The 21,807-nt window shown below is 39.2% G+C and overlaps 1 protein-coding gene across 5 annotated transcripts in view; it reads right to left on the minus strand.

Annotated features, from left to right (window-relative positions):
• The window catches only part of arhgap32b (Rho GTPase activating protein 32b), a 288,605-nt gene that overhangs the window by 34,659 nt on the left and 232,139 nt on the right, over positions 1 to 21,807 (minus strand). For all 5 annotated transcript variants that reach the window (XM_062048339.1, XM_062048338.1, XM_062048337.1 and 2 more), the window contains 3 exons: positions 19,389 to 19,538; positions 8,539 to 8,641; positions 1,830 to 1,974 (listed from right to left, as the gene is read on the minus strand). In XM_062048339.1, coding sequence (XP_061904323.1) covers positions 1,830 to 1,974; positions 8,539 to 8,641; positions 19,389 to 19,538 — 398 coding nt within the window. The remainder of the gene's footprint in view (positions 1 to 1,829; positions 1,975 to 8,538; positions 8,642 to 19,388; positions 19,539 to 21,807) is intronic.

The raw sequence follows: 21,807 nt of genomic DNA on the forward strand, positions 1-21,807 counted from the left end.
TGTGAGCGGAGAAACTAAACTGTTATCTAGCCTAAGAGTGTTCAACCTTGCGGTAAAAAATGTGTTGTTGGGAAACTATCAAAAACATGACTAGTTGTTTGGACTATCTCAACAGTGGCACACAGGTGCAAAAGAACTCACTGTGGAATAAGGGACATAACACACCAGACAAGGCTTCAGAAGACGAAAGATACCCAGGCAAGATGGAGCGAATCTCATGGTCACTCAATGCTATTATATCCATATTGGTGTATGTATACTTACTTGTCATTATCATCCATTATCATATGTTATACTTGTTCTGAAATTGTCATGTATCCATCAAATCTGCTGTTGAAACTTGGACTATATAACCAACATATACAACCAACATATAAGTTGATTGTAAATTAAGGGCGGGACATGGAGAAGCATTCTTGCTTTTTTCCCGTATCCCTTTTCGGTTGGTGCCGTTGCATGTTTGTCAAATTACAAAGAGTGATGAAGTGTTGCTATATATGTCTGTCTGCCGGAATAAATAAATTCACTGAAATTCATTCATTTATTCATTCATTGGTAACAAACAACAAATGTGACTATTTTTAGACAAATGAGGATTCACAACCTTATATTTTTGAACCTGGAAATACGGAGAATGAACTACACAGGTATAGAAGCAAGCACAAAGAGAGAGTGAAACGTTGTAGCACATGGCATTTTAGAGAGTGAGGTCGGCAAGACTTGACGGAGTAAACGTGGAACTTGGAGCCAATCTGTGTTGACATAAATAGCGTGCTTACCCAAAATCAACTGGAAAAAACTTCCCTGGCCAGCTGGACCAAATGAAAAACTGTCCATCGAGTGAGTCACTATAATATTGTTAATGATACATGCAGAACGTCATGCTTGTTATTACAACTACAGTACATACACTGTCGAGACAGCTGTGTACAAACAAAAAATTAAATGTGGGCTCATACTTCACTGATACTGTAATATGATTTTTCATGTTTTTCAGTCAGTACAGATTGGTTGGCTGCTGACACAGACTCTAGCGATGAGTTATTACGCTAGAAAAACAGTTCCTGAGTGTCCACTCTTATAATAACAACTACAGCTTGGTTATTACAAGTCAGGTCGGGCTTATACCGCCACGGGTAAGATGTATCCCCGTGCTACCTGCTGCATTCGGGCAGATGGGGCTTGTAAACCTGGTAAGGTAGCCCATCTAGGAAAAGGAAATTTCCAATCTCAAAACCACCACTGCCTTGCGGTCAACCTACTCGAGGGTAAGGCTAAGGGAGTAAACCCCGACAGAAAATCAGGAGCCGGAGTCCCGAAGGCGGTTTGACGTTGTAGCGTCATTCCGGCCACTCCCGCGGCGTCGCTGGCACACACTTGTCGCTCCCTTGGATCCACCAGCCATGCGGATGGGGGGGCTTGCTGCAAGGACAAGAGCTTGCCCTCCATAGTTCCATGCCCAGGCCATATAGATCCACTGGACCCCCCCACCCCTTTCTGAATCCACCCCATCGTCTCCCGAGACGGAAGGATGCAGACGACAGCTTGGTTATTACACAGGTTACGGAACGTAAATTAAGTATTGTTCGCGGTTTGTCGAGGCATTTTCCAAGTAATTTAGAGGCAGAATGAATTAATCCTATTAGCTGCATTGGCTGCCACCTAGAACGTGCCGATTATTACATATTTGAATGCAAAAAAACCCCAAATAACTTTTGTCTTCTTGTTTCCCATAAGTATTATGAACGACAGACCAAATTTTTAAAACAAGTGCAGTTCCCCTTTAAGTCAACCGAGAGCACAACAAAAGAGAGCTTTGCTTTACTTACAGAGAATTTCTCATATAGTTGGTAGGTGAGCAGGGGGTTGGGCAGCTCTCTGAAGTAGAGCTTGCACAACGAGCCAACACAGTGGATGTCCTGTACATACACATCTTTGGTCAGGTCGGGGATCTGTTCAGAGTCAAACTCGTGCCTAAGGAGAGCAAACACACAGAGTAAAAATAATTATTGATCTGAAGAACATACAAAATGTACATTTTATTAGACTTCAAAAATGTGTTCGCAACTTCTGTTATTGACTATTGCTTATGGTCCTGAGCTGTGATTCAGGGGGTTAGACTATAGGGGACAGGGACGTTTGCATAATATTTCGAGCCACGACATGACCGAAAAAGAGCTGCTGAGTCGCGTTGAAGTGTGGACCGTGTCTTGCTGTAAGGTACACAGTAAGGGTGCACAAAAAAAAATATCGGACAGCTAACTATAAGGCCAATATGACGGGCCAAATTATGACATGTCACATGTAATACAGATAAAATCTGTAAACATACAAAATAATTGTGCTGACAAAATACAAATAAAATAACAGTCCAATAAGGCGTGATTACCCATACTGTTCTGCAGGTAGGTAAGGGTGTGCAAATCAAGCCCTCCTTTATTTCTACCTGTGCTGTGCTGCAAATGGCCTGTCGTAAACTTCCACTGAGCTCATTGTAATTGTAAACAATGTGGCATCAGTCCTGGAGTACTTCTTCCCCTTTTCAGAGGAAGATTTGCACCAAATGATCTGTAATCATTCCGCGAGCAGGGAAAAAAACATGGCGCTTCAACACATCAAACCTTATCAGAGATGAACACAAACTACATAAAAATCCCCATTAAAACAAAACAGACATAAATGATCAGTCTAGAGAAGCAGGCAGTCATTGGAATTGGAAACTGCTTGAAAAAAAAAAAAGCATCCTTAGTATACAGTATTTTTTGTAGATGTGGTCATTTGGTTGCATGTCTCAAATGCAGCCACAATACGACTTTTGTATATGCACAAATCTTTTTTCGGTAGCAAACAATCTAAAAATAAATACATGGGTTTAAAATCCAGGTTATTTTGAAGAGTCGAACATTTTTTTTCGCCAAAATATTTCAACCATATAGGTCCATGTCAACTAAGCTTGCACTTTTTACATCTAATAATAACATGGTTCACCTGGACTTGATGAGTTGCTGACATAGACTGACATAGGTTGATGAAGAGTCGTGTATACAGAGAGTATGGCCAACTCAGTTTCAGACCATCTCCAAATGATTGGTCAATAGGCACTCACTTGACTACAGGGTGGCAGTTTGCTCCCAACTTTGGGCTGGCCACAGCTGGAGCTATGCGTATACTGCACTCCCTCATTCGACATCTCTTTAAATTTAAGAGGTTTTTTGCTGTGTAAATATCCATTAACAGTTGGCGTACTGTTTTTTTTGGTATTTATGTTTTATTGTTATTGATATGTTTTATTGATTTTCATGATTACAAACATACAAGAAAATCAACAGTGCTTGAACAGAAGAGAGGAGAGCACAAATTCAAATGTAATGGGGATTGAAACTAACATAAATAGGAAACTTCGTTTATGTTTCAGAGCAACACGGGTTACGTGACAAAACAGTGGCTAAAATCAGGCCATCAAAGCCAAGCGCTAGTGGAAATTACATCCCTACTTGTGATCCTTTCCCGCATTTACACATTTATGCCAGGTACTATATATATATACACACATGTAAACACAGGTGATAAGCCAACAACAAAACACACCGGCCTTTTATGAGACAAAAATGGTGTAAAAGCTTGTATCATACTGAGCTGTATTTCTGTGTGTCCCGAGATGCTGCAGGCCATAGGAAGGCCAATTGTACAGTCACTCAATAATGTTTCTGTATATTTAACGCTATTTTGACTATGAAAGGCAGGGAGAATCTCAGCACAGTCCTGTTACCTAAATTACTTTTTTAGGTTTGTTGATAAAACTAGTTATCGCGGGGCCGTGATCACGAGGTTGTGAGACTGTTGACATGATCGACTGATCAGCTGCTTCCTCGTGTCCTTGCTCGTCAAACTATATTTGAGAGTATAAATCATGCCTCTTACCTGGATTAAAGAAGGACGAGGACGTATTCCGACAAATTGGTTAAAGTTAAGTTAACTTTAAATTAAAGTACCAATTATTGTCACACACACACACACACACACTAGGTGTGGTGAAATGTGTCTTCTGCATTTGACCCATCCCCTTGTTCACCCCCTGGGAGGTGAGGGGAGCAGTGGGCAGCAGCAGTGCTGCACCCGGGAATCATTTTTGGTGATTTAACCCCCAATTTAAACCCTTGATGCTGAGTTCCAAGCAGGGAGGTAATGTGTTCCATTTTTATAGTCTTTGGTTTGACTCGGCTGGGGTTTGAACTCACAACCTTCCGATCTCAGGGCAGATAATCTAACCACTAGGCCACTGAGTAGACCACTAGGCCACTGAGTAGTACACTATGACAGCCAATTTAAACCCGGAAAATGGCAAGAACGACACAAAAAGACGCTTGGTTCCATTGCCCTTTTCTTCGCGAGGGTTATGAGTCATTCTGGCTTGTTGTGTACTAACAAACCTTGAAATGTGGGATATTACTTTACAGATACTGTAATATGATTCTTCATGTTTTTTTAGTCAGTATATATTGGTGTCTTATCGCAGTGTTGTGCATTACAAACTCAAACGCGTTTCGTGCAGACACAAAAGCTAGCTTATCTCTTGTCGTAGCTAGCTTATCTCTTGCTGTAGCTAGCTTTTGCGACAAATACTGAAGCACGCTGATGTGTTAATACGCTAGAAAAAGAGTTCCTCAGTGTTAGCTCTTACAATAACAATGTTGCTACAGCTTGGTTATTATACAGGCTACGGAATGTAAATGAAGTATTGTTGACGTTTTTTTAAAAACATTTTTAAAGTGATTTCTAGGTAGAATTGATTGCTCCCATTAGCTGCATTGCAAGCCACCAAGAATGAGAACAAGCCAATTTTTATGTTTGTCTTCTTGTAATAATGATTGTGAACGATAGGCAAAATTCCAAAAAAAGTGCAGTTCCCCTTTAAGCTCGTTCGTTAAGGTACTATCGTATGAAGGTTTAGAGGTAAGTATACAAGCCATATATCATGAAAAAGAGCGGAGTGAGAAGGATTGGACTACTACACTTATAAAATTTTCACATGACAAAGAATGCAGCTGGGATTGGCTCCAGCCACCCCCGTGACCCCAAACAAGCGGTAGAAAATGGATGGATGGATGGATAAAAGATTCAGCAACAGCAATAAAGTGGACTTTTCAAGCTATCTGGTCCACTGCATTTCCTTCGACACTTGCAAGAAATAGAAGTACAAAAATATGGATTACATATTTTTTTACATTTGTTTGGATCCACAAACGAGATATTAAGCAATGAACGATAACATTCGATTTATTCGTGCATGAGTAAGTAACGTGCGTTAATGAATGCGGTGTAATTGTTGTTTATCAAGCAGGGTTTTCCCTACATGTAATTGATCGTGGCACGGTGCCGTGGCAAAATAAAAGCCGCCACACCTTAAAAATTAGGGTCTTTTAGGTGAAAACTAATCAAAGTAATACACTGTATGAAAGGATATATATTTATAGCCTATAATTTACGCACTATTGACTAGTGATGCAGCAAAAATTTGGCCATCAAAAGACTGAGCACCGAAACAGCATTGCAAAGACAGGATGTTGTGTGACGTTGGCAAGACGCATGCGATTGTCTGGAGGAGAGGCAGCATTTCTACAGTGTGGATGTACTTTAACATATCCAAGATATACGGGTAGAGAGTGATCTACAAAATGTGGCTTCGGCAGCTGGTGGGGGTGGGCAACGGCTCCTCAAACCGTGGCACACGTCCATCCCCACATTGCACACTTGTCCGACTCATCCAGCCCTCACAGCTAATCCTTGTCCCGAAGTTACTGATCTGACCTGCTGACTTAAAAAATATGTTTCAAAATGTGATTCAAAAGTTATTAAATGTCACACTGCGGTGACGGATGTCTTGTCTTGGTTTTTTTCTGTCTTGTGATTTGCATGTTTTAGTTTGAAAAGTAACTCTCCTCTCGTTTCAGGTCACTTGCCCTTCCTTTTGTGTCATCAGTCTGACGTCATCCCTGTTCCCTGACTGTTTCCACCTGTTCCCTATTACCCTCATGTGTCTTATAAGCCCACTCCTTCCTTTGTTCTGTGCCAGATTGTCTCGTTCATTCGTACTTTCCAGCGTCTATGTCCATGTCCATGCCTTGCCTTGTCTCCAGTCTATGTTCCATGTTCTTGAATCCCTTCGTGGCTATTTTGAGTTTTCCTTTTTCCTCCTCAGCTGAGTGATTTTTTGTTATTGACTTTATTCAGCTGAAGTGGTAAGTTATTAGTTAATTTCCTCAATTTTTGAGTGACTATTTTTGTTAAACTTTATTAAATAAGAGTGTAGAATTTTTCATAGCTGTTTATTCCTCCCGTTGGAGCGTTTTTTGTTTATACATTTTATAGCATTTACTGCGCCAATTATTAGTTCGTCTTTGGTTTTGTGTTTTCCTCCGTTCGGAGTGATTTTCAGTTGTTCATTTTTTTTTTAACCTTTTTTCATCGAGTAGTTTTTTGGTTAATTATAGTATTGTATTCCTTGACTTTGGAGGTGAAAGGAAGCTGCCAAAATAAAAGCCTGTCAAGTTCCCTACTATGCATCTGAGTCCAATCCTTTGTACCAAGCCTGACATTAAAAGAGGGAGCCGTCCGAACATTAAGAGGGGTATTGTTCCAAAGTTTTGGAGCCACAGCAGAAAATGCACAATCCCCTCTGGATTTTAATCGTGTCTTTGGGACGACAAGAAGAAATTGATCAGCTGACCTCATAGACCTTGTGGGGGTGTATACCTTTATAAGGTCTGACTTAACTCGTTAAGAGATTCGAAAAAACACAACATTTTAAAATGGATTCTAAAATTAACTGGGAGCCAGTGAAGGTATGCTAAAATGGGGGCAATGTGCTCATGTTTTTAGTGCCAGTTAAAGGTGAACAGCAGCATTTTGGACAAGCTGCGATTGAGTCCTGGTTCATACCTGCATAGAGGGAGTTGCAGTAGTCCAATTGTGATTAAATGGATTACCCGCTCAAAGTCGTTAAAAGATAAAACTGATTACATTTTTGCTAAAAGTCCGAAACGATAACTGAATCGAACAAAAGAGTAAATCGGGTGTTGCTATTTAAAATCATTTTCGAACCTATAACCAATATTTGTGACCGTGGGTTTAAAATAAGTCATCAGGGGGTCCAGGTCACTGGGGTGAGCATTGCAGCTAAACTAGACAGTCATTGGATAAATGAATGCTGAGCGTCTCAGGAAGTGAAAGAGAAGCGGGCTTCGGCTGGCCTGGAAGCCGGGTTTCCGAATGATGACTGGATGATCTGTCTGAGGGTGAATACCTTTGAGGTTGACAGCATAATGAGCAAATCAGCGATCTTGACATATAAACCAGGTTTTCAGGTAACATTCCGTTGTTCCATGTTGTTAATAATTTAATTGTACTTTAATACAATTTTATTAATTTAATTTAATAATTTGACAATCCTGTAAGTGACGTTTTCTTTGCAAAATCTAGCATTTTTATAAATTGTATCTGTTATTGGAGACTATTTGTGTTTAGTATAACTTTGTGCTTACTTACTAATAAAGAATGTGTTTTTAAATGTATGTAGTTGTACAATATTTTTTAAAATAATGTGCAATGAGGTAGCAACTTGTCCAGGGTGTACCCCGCCTTCCGCCCAAATGCAGCTGGGACAGGCTCGAACACCCTCTGCAACCCCGAGAGAGACAAGCGGTAAAAATGGATGGATGGATGGAATATATATGCATCATCGATGATTATCCAAATTATATGATGATGTCATATTGGTCATGCCCATAGCCACGCCCCCTCTGCCACAATTATATTGGCAACCCTATCAAGTTATTGGTGTCAGGCAATTCGCTTATTACATGCGTATTATATACGATTATTTTTTGCAGTTAATCTCCTGTTGCAAGTCAAATATTTTGCTGACATTTATAGTATATTTTGGCACCTGAAATTGTTTTAATGGTGTGAAATTAATGTTTTGCTTCAACGTTTAGTTAGATTTCTAGTTGCTTGCCTGTTGTCAAGCATTGTTTGATTTCCAACAATACTTACCAATATCAAGATACTGTATGTGCAGCAAAAGAGAGATTTTCTATTCTATTTAGCAAGGTTTTCTTGATCATTAGACATGGAAGTTTCCAAAATAAAACTGCTTCTATGTAAATCAATGGATAATAAGAAAAGTAAATAACTGCATAAAAGACTGTTACACTTTATTTGAAGTTCATACAGATGTTAACAAAGGGGTCAATGCAAACTGATGTTGACTTGCCTCCACTTCTTGCTAGTTAAAATACGCTTGTTTATTAACCTCCTCCGTGTGCTTAAGTCTGACTTCACAGAAACCGCATGTGACGTCACGTGCAACCCAGCAATTTTGTGCAATATATAAAAGAATAATTAGGTTTTAAAGTAAAACAACTTAATGTTTAAGTTACACTATAACATTGTACCCTCTGGTAAAATTACCTTTCTTTGAAAAAAACATGTATTCAACGTGGTTCAAAGCTGTACTGAGAAGTCAGTGAGGTTCCCTACCGCAATTTCTGGATATTGGAGGCGATCCCAGAGAGCCGGTAGATGCCATCCACCACACCATGCTTCTCAATGAACTCAGTGCAGCTTTTAAGGACCTGCGGAACTGCAAACAGGAAAAAAAGTATGTCATCACATAAAGCTCTCTCTTGTCAATATTTGTCAAGTCTTTGCTTAGCGCAGCAAGGTCAAGGATGTTGTGTTCAAAATGTATTTAGGATCTTTCTGGACAAGTAACTGCAGGCTATAAAGGTGCACAATGTGGAAAGTCCCTGCTTTCTTGCTCCTTTTTGAAAAAGGAGTGATTTCTCAGCAAAGGGTAAAAGTACAAATACACTACTCATACCCACTTGAAGCTGTTGCAGTATAACTGGCTAATGCAAACGTAATGTACATTACTAAAAAAAACGCTCCAAAATGCAATCAAGATACAGTGGTGCCTCGGTATACGAGTCACCCAGTTGACAAGTTTTTCGGGATACGAGCAGTCTCTTGGCTAATTGATGTGCTTTATTGATGTGCTGGAACCCACATCAGACCCGCCAAAGCATTTTATTTGGCCCGCCGAACAACACCTAATTAAGCTTGATGAAACCATTTAAAACAGAATGGCTAATGTACACAGTACTCCCGCTACCCCGCAGGGAGCAACAGCAAAGCATAAGTGTCACAAGGAAGCAGCAGTGGGTGAGTAGAAGACGATGGCACTACCGACCCTGATAAAAATCAAAATCAATCATGAAAATCTGAGATTTAACAGCAACTGCCATTTTGTGAGGCAATTCTCTTATTGATGCTTGCGGGTTGGGATGACATCATTACCCAACGTGTGTACGGCGTAGTGATGTCAGATCTCTATACCCATCCCTCCCTAATATTTATTAAATTAAAGAAAACATGGTGTAACCGACTTGGCAACATGGTGTAACCGACTTGGCAAAGAAGTTGGAATCTGCACGATACTGAGTAGATAACACCAGACAGGGACAGTAAAATAATATCAAAATGGTGGACATGAATTCATGAAAAAATGGAAAAGCTGCTGATAGTGTGTTTGATGGAGAAGCATTTAGAAGGAGATGCCGTAAAAGTCCAGTTTTCAAGGTAAATGCTGTAAATTATTATTACCTTCATAAATACATTCATTATTACATCTTCATAAAACAAGTAGTTGTTAGTACAGCTGTCCCTTTTTTATCACTGTTGACTGGTTTCGGACAGTACAGCGATAAATTAATTTTTGCAAAGTAGGAATCATCAAATATTTTCATAGCTAGAGCCTAGAAAAACTGTGACTTATCATAAAAGTAAAGAAAAGCAGGCAGCAGCTCACATATTCTCATACTTTCTGTATTGTCGAGGAAGAAATGATGTACACCACCTTTAAAATTGTCTCAACTAAATACATTACCACTCTAGGGATTAAATAACACCATTCAGTCACCTTTTAACTCTTTTAATCCAATAAAGTATTGCTGTCTAAGGCTGAGCCAATTCATGGCCACAATACTGAACAGCACTCTGATTGGTTTGGTCTCCTTAAGTGACCAATACTACAGAAGTGTTGATATTTTTAGTATATTTAGCCATTTTTATGCTTAGAATGCTTGATATAGAAGCAAAAATGGTAGAATATACTTTAAGAATTTAAAAAAAAAATCCAAAATGTGGTGAAGCCGCAATATTTGAAGCACAATGTGACTGTAGTACATGTTATTGTATAGTATTTCCTACAATATTTCTTGTCTAAAAAAAAAGTTTAACATGTTAAAATTTTAATTTTGGGAAGGAAATTCAAACACAAATTGATTGAAATTTATATCAATGGGCTACGCTGTTTCATAATTGAAGTTTTTTCGAGATACAAACTGACTCACAGAACCAATGAAACTTGTATTCCACTGTATAGATATAGAGTTTAAATTAAAATGATCGAAAAAAAGTGATTGATAACTGCACTTTAATAAACTCACGGACTTAAATGCTAACATAAAAACGAGTCATTAGCATCTTTCCCAATTAAGAAACAACATACCCCAATCAAATCTTATATAAACACCAAATTGCTGTCTGAGCAACTAAGCTATTCAATTGTGCACATTGAACCTACAAACTGTGCTCTCTTAGAATATAGAGTCCTCATTCTATACTCAGAAAAATATGAGAAGGAGGTGTTTTTACAGTGCGTTCAAGGACCGCTGAACGGAGCAGGACGCCACTACGCCCGCCATAAATAATAATATATTACACACTTTTCATTTAAATACATCTTAAAGTGCTACAGTACAAACCAATATTTAAAGTAATAAAAGCTCAGCCATTAAACAAATAAACAATCCTAAAACTAAATCACTATCTGTGATGCATAAGAAACACAAAACATGCAAAATAGTGGGTTTTCTAACAGTGTATTTATTTATTTTAGTTACTTAGAAAAAATTACTTGGTCAAAAGATTTTAGTGTGTGCATAGGTACTTTATGAGCACGTTCAACAATACTGCAACATTTTCATTTTGTTTTCTGTTATTTTGCTAACTAAAAAAGACAAACCAACGATTATAATCAACAATTATAATTTGATTGAAAAAACACTCTTTATTTATCCATTTATTACAGTGCTTATTTCTGTTTAAGTCCTGTACTTTTTTAATAATACTTTTAATATAACTTAACCAATGTATTGTTTAACTTGTATGCACAATGTGTATTTTACTTTAAAAGCAAAACAACTTTTACTTCTTCATTATTATTTGTTTATTTTTGGTTTCATTTATTTATTTTTTATTAAGGAATACGCTAAGTTCTGATTAGGGTTTTATGCTGACGATTCAAATTTTTCATAATTGACATCGGCCGATACCAATCAAATGTATTACGGTAACTGCAAATGTTTCAATGTATTTATGGTGAGTGTTATTGACAGTGTAACAATACAACATAATATTTTAACTAATCCCTTGTTCTCTTTTATTACATACAATTATTCAAGCAAAAAAAAACGTCAATAGTACACAATAACTAAACATAAACTGCCTACTACTAGTTGATATCCAAACATGTTTGCTCTTCAAGTGCTCCTGTGTCCAGGGACTTATTCCTTGAGTTTCTAAACATAAACAAAAACAACAATTTTGGGAAAATAAAAATCTTGACTTCTTAAAGCACCTATTTCTTGTGTTGTTTATTGCTACTTTAGCTATTAGCATGCCTGCTCATGGCTTGCTCTTACTCTGTTTGAAATATCATATGCCTCATCCCCAAGTGAAATGATACTTAAAATAAAAGGGAATGTTGTTATTTGCCACATTGGCGGTGATTATCATTAACTTAGGGGAGCGGCTCCACGCTGTGTATTCAACATACATATCTGATAGCCTCCAACAATCGGATGACTAAAACAGGAAAGATATCTCTGGCAAATTTCCAAAGTTTGTGTGAAGATCTTGATCTTGACTTATTGTACGAAAGCCTATTGTGTGCCTTTAACCAGTTTTGTAATGTTCCTATGCATTTAGGTTGATAGGTCAATCTGTGACGTCATTTCCCCTTTAAAGCACGTCTTTGTCAGAATAGCCGGTTTCAATCAGTGGTGGCAGCCAGCCTTGTGTGCGTTGACGACTAAATGTAAGTTTTGTCACATACTGTTACAGCATTTGAACTGACTGTCGTGCCTTGCTACTTCTGCAAATGTTTGGTGCATTGTATGCTAAGATCAGTTGTTTTTGGGTCGATTGAGAGCTAATTAGTCTCGTTGACGGCGTTTACATTCACGTGTAGTTTATTTAACGTCATTGCAACTGCGATGGCGGAGTTTGGCCTTTAGATGGCGACAGAGACCACATAATCGCCATGTATGGCTCTGAAGCTTAGAAACTTGTTGGAAGTTCATACATAGTTAAAGGCCTACTGAAACCCACTACTACCGACCACGCAGTCTGATAGTTTATATATCAATGATGAAATCTTAACATTATAACACATGCCAATACGGCCGGGTTAACTTATAAAGTGACATTTTAAATTTGCCGCTAAACTTCCGGTTCGAAACGCCTCTGAGGATGACGTATGCGCGTGACGTAGACCGGGGAACACGGGTATGCCTTCCACATTGAAGCCAATACGAAAAAGCTCTGTTTTCATTTCATAATTCCACAGTATTCTGGACATCTGTGTTCGTGAATCTGTTGCAATCATGTTCATTGCATTATGGAGAAGGAAGCTGAGCAAGCAAAGAAGAAAGTTGTCGGTGCGAAATGGACGTATTTTTCGAACGTAGTCAGCAACAACAGTACACAGTCGGCGCTTCTTTGTTTACATTCCCGAAAGATGCAGTCAAGATGAAAGAACTCGGATAACAGAGACTCTAACCAGGAGGACTTTTGACTTCGATACACAGACGCCTGTAGAGAACTGGGACAACACAGACTCTTACCAGGATTACTTTGATTTGGATGACAAAGACGCAGACGTGCTACTGTGAGTATGCAGCTTTGGCTTCTAAACATTTGATCGCTTGACCGTATGTGCGCAACTTTTTTTTGCGTATGTACGTAACTTTTTTAAAATATATAAGCTTTATAAACCTTGGGTTAGGTGAACGGTCTTTTGGGCTGAGTGATTGTGTGTGTTGATCAGGTGTTTGAATTGTATTGGCGTGTTCTATGGAGCTAGGAGCTAGCATAGGAGCTAGGAGCTAGCATAACACGTACCGTACCGTACGTGCGCGTCACGTACGTAACTTTTTAAAAATATATAAGCTTTATGAACCTTGGGTTAGGTGAACGGTCTTTTGGGCTGAGTGATTGCGTGTGTTGATCAGGTGTTTGAATTGTATTGGCGTGTTCTATGGAGCTAGGAGCTAGCATAGGAGCTAGGAGCTAGCATAACAAACACGCAGGTGTTTTTATGCAGGATTAATTTGTGGCATATTAAATATAAGCCTGGTTGTGTTGTGGCTAATAGAGTATATATATGTCTTGTGTTTATTTACTGTTGTAGTCATTCCCAGCTGAATATCAGGTACCGTGAGTATGCAGCCTTGGCTGCTAAACATTTGATAGCTTGACCATATGTGCGCGTCACGTACGTAACTTTTTAAAAATATATAAGCTTTATGAACCTTGGGTTAGGTGAACGGTCTTTTGGGCTGAGTGATTGTGTGTGTTGATCAGGTGTTTGAATTGTATTGGCGTGATCTATGGAGCTAGGAGCTAGCAGAGGAGCTAGGAGCTAGCGTAACAAACACGCAGGTGTTTTTATGCAGGATTAATTTGTGGCATATTAAATATAAGCTTGGTTGTGTTGTGGCTAATAGAGTATATATATGTCTTGTGTTTATTTACTGTTGTAGTCATTCCCAGCTGAATATCAGGTCACCCCCGGCTCTCACAGCATCTTCCCTATCTGAATAGCTTCAACTCCCCACTAGTCCTTCACTTGCACTTTACTCATCCACAAATCTTTCATCCTCGCTCAAATTAATGGGGAAATTGTCGCTTTCTCGGTCCGAATCTCTCTCACTTCATGCGGCCATCATTGTAAACAATAGGGAACTTTGCGTATATGTTCAACTGACTACGTCACGCTACTTCCGGTAGGGGCAAGCCTTTTTTTTATCAGATACCAAAAGCTGCAATCTTTATCGTCGTTGTTCTATACTAAATCCTTTCAGCAAAAATATGGCAATATCGCGAAATGATCAAGTATGACACATAGAATAGATCTGCTATCCCCGTTTAAATAAAAAAAAATCATTTCAGTAGGCCTTTAAATGCAGTATATATGTTGTTGTTGTGCACACCTTTATATTATATTATGTTATATTATGTATGCATATCCATGTATATTGCTGCATATTAATGAGTATATAATTGGATTGTAATTTTTCCTCTTTTCTTTATTTGTTTAGACCACACACACACACACAAAACCATACACATTCAAATCTACCTTTCAGCAATAAAGATGATTAAAGGATTCTCTGGCCGGAATCTGTCCATTGTGTCCCAACTCTAAAAGAACTACTATCCCTTCCTTACACTTATCATAAAAGTAAAGAAAAGCAGGCAGCAGCTCACATATTCTCATACTTTCTGTATTGTCGAGGAAGAAATGATGTACACCACCTTTAAAATTGTCTCAACTATAAGCTATGTGAAGGAGCCAATAATTATTTTTATTTAAGTGTTCACAATGTCTCAGGGTTCTTCATGAGGAAACCTTATAATGTATTACATCCATAAACAGCTATACAATTTTATTATTTTGAGTAGATGGCGAGTTAATGTGATGTAGAGAACTATTGTCCAGGCCATAAAATAATTACCGTATTTTTCCGATCATAGGGTGCACTGTAGTATAAGGCGCACTGCTGATGAGCGGGTCTATTCAGGTCTATTTTCATACAAAAGGCGCACCAGATTATAAGGCGCATTAAAGGGGTCATATTATGATGTTTTTTCTACATTTAAAACACTTCCTTGTGGTCTACATATCATGTATTGGTGTTTCTCTGGTCAAAATGTTACATAGATTATGTTTTACAGACCATCTTCAAGTCTCTTTCTGACCGTTGCTTCATGGTGCGCCGTTTTGTGGGCGGTTCTTATTTTTGTCGCTCCCCGTCGACAGCGTCTTCTCTCCGTCATATTTGTTGTACCGATGTAGCGTGCAAGGACAGGAGTCGAAGAAGTGTCAAAAGATGGAGCTAACAGTTTTAATGACATTCAGACTTTACTTAAATCAATAACGGAGCCGCATCTCCTCATCCGTGGCTCAATAGTGCAACAACCCCGGAAATGTGTCCCGCGAAAAACCGTCCGACCGGAACTCCCTAATAACTAAAGTTCCATCCATCCATCCATCCATTTTCTACCGCTTATTCCCTTCGGGGTCGCGGGGGCGCTGGAGCCTATCTCAGCTACAATCGGGCGGAAGGCGGGGTACACCCTGGACAAATCGCTACCTCATCACAGGGCCAACACAGATAGACAGACAACATTCACACTCACATTCACACACTAGGGTCAATTTAGTGCTGCCAATCAACCTATCCCTAGGTGCATGTCTTTGGAGGTGGGAGGAAGCCGGAGTACCAGGAGGGAACCCACGCAGTCACGGGGAGGACATGCAAACTCCACACAGAAAGATCCCGAGCCCGGGATTGAACTCACGACTACTCAGGACCTTCGTATTGTGAGGCAGACGCACTAACCCCTCTGCCACCGTGCTGCCCAATAACTAAAGTTCCGCGGTTGAATTATGTAAACTCACTAAACCGGCGAGTCCACTGACAGATATAAGTCAGTACGCTACTTTATATTACAAATGGCAACAGCGGAGGATTAAAGCCCCATAATTATCAACTAGGGTGTTGACACAAACTACAATGGCAGACTCGCGCAAATTTTTAGGACTTATTCTGATCCCAAATACACATCAGTAGGTCCCAGAAGGTAAGAAAAGTTGGTTTTGTATAATATTGCGAAACAAAACGCCAGATAATGTCTGCTAATAGGTGCCATTTTGCAGGCCTTGCACACACACACACACCATAATAATACCAGTATGTTGAAGCACAGCTGACTACGGTAGCCGTAATGCGCTAACAATACATCAAGCGGTGCGGGTTCATAGCTTACTAAAAAGTGGTACTAAAACATTTTGACAGATTTTTTAGCGCCATGTGTAGTAATGTTCTATATTCTCAATGGAACATTTAAAGTTTTGTTTTGTTTACTGGCGTCATATTGTCTACATGTATCTCTTATGTGTGACTGCCTTCTAAAGGTCACAATTGTCATTATACCAATTACACCATGTACCAAATAAAATAGCTTTGAAGTCAGTAAGCACAGCCAGAATTATTCCGTACATTAGGCGCACTAGGTTACAAGGCGCACTGTCGATTTTTGAGAAAATGAAAGTATTTTAAGTGCGCTCTATATTCCGAAAAATACGGTACACTTCCCCCACATCCATTCATCCATTTTCTACCGCTTGTCCTTCTCGGGAAGTGGAGGACTGGAGCCTAATCCAGCTGCACTTGGGCGAAGGGCATTTGAAAAATCTCATATTTTTTATTTATTATGTAGTTATTTAATTTTATAATTATCCAAGAGGATTTCCGAGATTTTAAAATGCTAATTTTGATGCTCCTCTGACCCGCAAAAGAATATCGGCTCCACATATTGGTTATCGGCTTCCTTGACTTCTAATAATTGTATCCGTATAGGTCCTGAACATATAGGTCGATCTCTAGAAACAAAGTATCAGTAATTGGAGAAAGGATAGTATTAAGTATGCTGTGATTCTTTCCACTACTATTCCTACATTTAGAATTGCACAAGTGTAAACGTATGACCTTGATGTACTTAAATGCAACTTTCTAAAGCTTCTTGGAAACACCCCAAACCCTACCCATTTGTGGAGTTTTGAGCAAAGTCAGACACAGATTAATATCCCAAGAATTCCAAACATTTCCATAAGCCTAGGAATATGTCTAGAGGTTATTACTTATCCCAACATAGAAATGCCCAAAGGGTTTATCACTTGATTCTCAAATGCCAAAGATCAACGCAAAACTCCTAAGCCTGATTTGTGACCAGTAGACTGTGCGATACCAGCAAGATAAGACAGATTATTAACGTGAATCATACTTTTCTAAGTTTGTGTCAACAAGACCTGAGATGAGTGTTTAGCTGTTGACTACATGTTACGTATTATGAAATAAGGAGGATAAGGATAAGTTTTTTTCCTGACAACATCGCTTATGATACTAGATATGTGTAATGGACTTAAGCAGCGCAAGATGTCTGCGTTGTGTAATTAGCATTATTGGCCATGACATTTGTGCTTTGTGGATGCTGTTGGAAAAACGTTAAGCAAAATGCTCAAACTTAAAGGCCTACTGAAATGAATTTTTTTTATTTAAACGGGGATAGCAGATCTATTCTATGTGTCATACTTGATCATTTCGCGATATTGCCATATTTTTGCTGAAAGGATTTAGTATAGAACAACGACGATAAAGATTGCAACTTTTGGTATCTGATAAAAAAAAGGCTTGCACCTACCGGAAGTAGCGTGACGTAGTCAGTTGAACATATACGCAAAGTTCCCTATTGTTTACAATGATGGCCGCATGAAGTGAGAGAGATTCGGACCGAGAAAGCGACAATTTCCCCATTAATTTGAGCGAGGATGAAAGATTTGTGGATGAGTAAAGTGCAAGTGAAGGACTAGTGGGGAGTTGAAGCTATTCAGATAGGGAAGATGCTGTGAGAGCCGGGGGTGACCTGATATTCAGCTGGGAATGACTACAACAGTAAATAAACACAAGACATATATATATACTCTATTAGCCACAACACAACCAGGCTTATATTTAATATGCCACAAATTAATCCTGCATAAAAACACCTGCGTGTTTGTTATGCTAGCTCCTAGCTCCTCTGCTAGCTCCTAGCTCCATAGAACACGCCAATACAATTCAAACACCTGATCAACACACACAATCACTCAGCCCAAAAGACCGTTTACCTAACCCAAGGTTCATAAAGCTTATATATTTTTAAAAAGTTACGTACGTGACGCGCACATACGGTCAAGTTATCGAATGTTTAGCAGCCAAGGCTGCATACTCACGGTACCTGATATTCAGCTGGGAATGACTACAACAGTAAATAAACACAAGACATATATATACTCTATTAGCCACAACACAACCAGGCTTATATTTAATATGCCACAAATTAATCCTGCATAATAACACCTGCGTGTTTGTTATGCTAGCTCCTAGCTCCTCTGCTAGCTCCTAGCTCCATAGAACACGCCAATACAATTCAAACACCTGATCAACACACACAATCACTCAGCCCAAAAGACCGTTCACCTAACCCAAGGTTCATAAAGCTTATATATTTTTAAAAAGTTACGTACGTGACGCGCACGTACGGTACGGTACGTGTTATGCTAGCTCCTAGCTCCTCTGCTAGCTCCTAGCTCCATAGAACACGCCAATACAATTCAAACACATGATCAACACACACAATCACTCAGCCCAAAAGACCGTTCACCTAACCCAAGGTTCATAAAGCTTATATATTTTAAAAAAGTTACGTACATACGCAAAAAAAAGCCAAAGCTGCATACTCACAGTAGCACGTCTGCGTCTTTGTCATCCAAATCAAAGTAATCCTGGTAAGAGTCTGTGTTGTCCCAGTTCCCTACAGGCGTCTGTGTATCCAAATCAAAAGTCCTCCTGGTTAGAGTCTCTGTTATCCGAGTTCTTCCATCTTGACTGCATCTTTCGGGAATGTAAACAAAGAAGCGCCGGCTGTGTACTGTTGTGGCTGACTACGTTCGAAAAATACGTCCATTTCGCACCGACAACTTTCTTCTTTGCTTGCTTGGCTTCCTTCTCCATAATGCAATGAACATGATTGAAACAGATTCACGAACACAGATGTCCAGAATACTGTGGAATTATGAAATGAAAACAGAGCTTTTTCGTATCGGCTTCAATGTGGAAGGCATACCCGTGTTCGCCGGGCTACGTCACACGCATACGTCATCCTCAGAGGCGTTTCGAACCGGAAGTTTAGCGGCAAATTTAAAATGTCACTTTATAAGTTAACCCGGCCGTATTGGCATGTGTTATAATGTTAAGATTTCATCATTGATATATAAACTATCAGACTGCGTGGTCGGTAGTAGTGGGTTTCAGTAGGCCTTTAACTTGTTAACGCATGCAATTAATCACAAAAGATCACTGTGGATGGTTATTTATAGAGACTCCGACTGGCAACCAAAGAAATCTAAGCAAAAACACCAATCATCTTTCAGGACTCACCATCATGGCCAGAGTTGAGGAGGTGCTCCCCGAGGTCGCAGCCAAACACCCTCTCCCGGAGGATGCCCCTCTGTTTCAGCTTCTGCTTTGAGGGCCTGGACTTCATGAAGGAGCGCAAGAAGGTGATCAGCTTGCCATGCTTCTTAGACACTGGGGAAGGAAAGTATAAAGGACACATAAGAAACCCCCCACACATTAAGTTTGCCAAACTTTGAGCCTGCCAACATCAGGAATAAATTTATGGAATTAGTAAAAAAAAGTCAAACAGTTGAGTGTACCAATATGAGACAATTTAAGAAACTGTAAAAACATATGGTGTTTTGAAGGTGTAAGGAAAAATAATAAAGCTGAGAACCATAATGTCATCTACCATTACTTAACAAGTTAAAAAAAACCTGAATCCAGACGGTGATACAGGTCAACTTCAAAAGCTAATCCCTTGTTCCTTATCCCATTTCTGACAATTCTTGAAAGTTTAAACCAAATCTGCCAATTACTTTTTGAGCGATGTTGCTGACTAACAGACAGACAAACCCTAGCAATTGCCAAGTCTGTGCGTGTTTGTTTTGTTTGACAATCGCTATAGGGCAGGCTGTGAGAAGATTCCCTCTTTGTCTCAGCACTTGCGTGCGTTTGTTCTATAGTGGAATGAAATTAATAGAGTCAACCCTCCTGTCAGTCATTTACTTGCGTTGTCTCTATGGGTGGAGGTGGGGCTGCTAGCATACGTGCACAAATAAATTCAGTCACATATTATTATATTAATATTATATTAAGCATCACTGTATTTTTCTCCAGTATGATAGTTAGCTAGCATGTTAACTTCAGAGAAAGGAAGTTCTATAAAACATATCTTTAAGTATTATTTTAGCCAAAGTGTGCCCATTAAACTTTGTCTAAATACATGTGTGTATCTTTCTAAAAACATCATCATCACAAATTGATATTTTCTCTTTGAGGAAGCTTGATAGCTTTGGAGTTATTTGTTTTAATTTAAGTTGGTTTTATTGTTGATATTTTGAGTGTCGTTTTGTTTACATACAAACAGATATTTTGTTTTTATTGTAACTTTGCCTTTACTTGTGGACAAACTTCCTATAGAGTTATTACTTTTGTAACAGCCTAATAAGCGGCACAGTTACAGCATAAATGAACATTTCTGAATAAAGTAATCATTGTTATTGTTAGTTAGCACATGCCTAAAATATCTCAAGATGTATTTAAAACAGATGGCTAAATAAGAGACGATGAAAATGTGAAAGTTAGGATAGCTGATGACTATCAAAATAGTCAAACCCTACTACCATGGCTTGTGGAAGTGCATGTAATGTGTAGCTGTACCAAACCAAACGGCACCAAAGGATGCTTATCCACAAATCTGAATATGAATACATGTACCATTACATCCCCAGTGCAACATTATCTTGGAATATAACTTGAATGCAATGAACGTGATGTGAGTTCAAACCCCGGCCGAGTCATACCAAAGACTATAAAAATGGGACCCATTTCCTCCCTGCTTGGCACTCAGCATCAAGGGTTGGAATTGGGGGTTAAATGACCAACAATGATTCCCGGGCGCGGCACCGCTGCTGCCCACTGCTCCCCTCACCTCCCAGGGGGTGAACAAGGGGATGGGTCAAATGCAGAGGACAAATTTCACCACACGTAGTGTGCGTGTGACAATCATTGGTATTTTAACTTTAACTTAACATAACTATTCTAAAAACAGTTAGAAGTGGTGATACTATGAATGACGACATCATAATATTCTTACATCATTACTTCTCAAAAATGTTCTATGAAAATGAAAATAAAGAGTTAGGTCAATGATAATTCATGTTTCAAGTCCGATCGATGTTCCCGTCTTTCTACTTCACACACTTTCAACTCACATTCTAGCACTCACTAGTAATTTCCAAGAATGAGTTGACAAGTCCGCGACGAGTACGTAAGCTGGCAACATTTTCCTTTTGAAGCAACATGAAGTTCTACCCTAAACCTAAAAAAAGCACACTCATATTCATTTTTTAAACACAATTGAGCTGTTTCAAATCAGATGGTATTTGTTTAAATGCGGTCATAAATCATTGACATGTGACACTGGCGCAAGGTGGGGATCAAGATGCGTATAGCTGTTAAAAAGTAAGCCTGCACTCCTGGCATTTAAATATAAAGCAGATAAATAACCAGACAGGATAGAAATCCACAAAAGTTTAAGCCTGAGGACCACCGGCAGGTTTTGTGACTGTGACAAAGATTTTCCCCTGCTGTGGCTTGGATATGAGGAGCTGGGAGAGAGCACCAGAGGCCAAGCGTTACAGCAGTAAACGATTATCCATGTAATGGCAAATAGCGTTCCTCCTTTTTGTGCCCTAACCCAGAACCCACCACTGCGCTGTCAATTCAATTACAGACC

The sequence above is a fragment of the Entelurus aequoreus genome, linkage group LG05, assembly GCF_033978785.1.
Source record: "Entelurus aequoreus isolate RoL-2023_Sb linkage group LG05, RoL_Eaeq_v1.1, whole genome shotgun sequence".
In the NCBI taxonomy this organism is placed as follows: Eukaryota; Metazoa; Chordata; class Actinopteri; order Syngnathiformes; family Syngnathidae; genus Entelurus; species Entelurus aequoreus.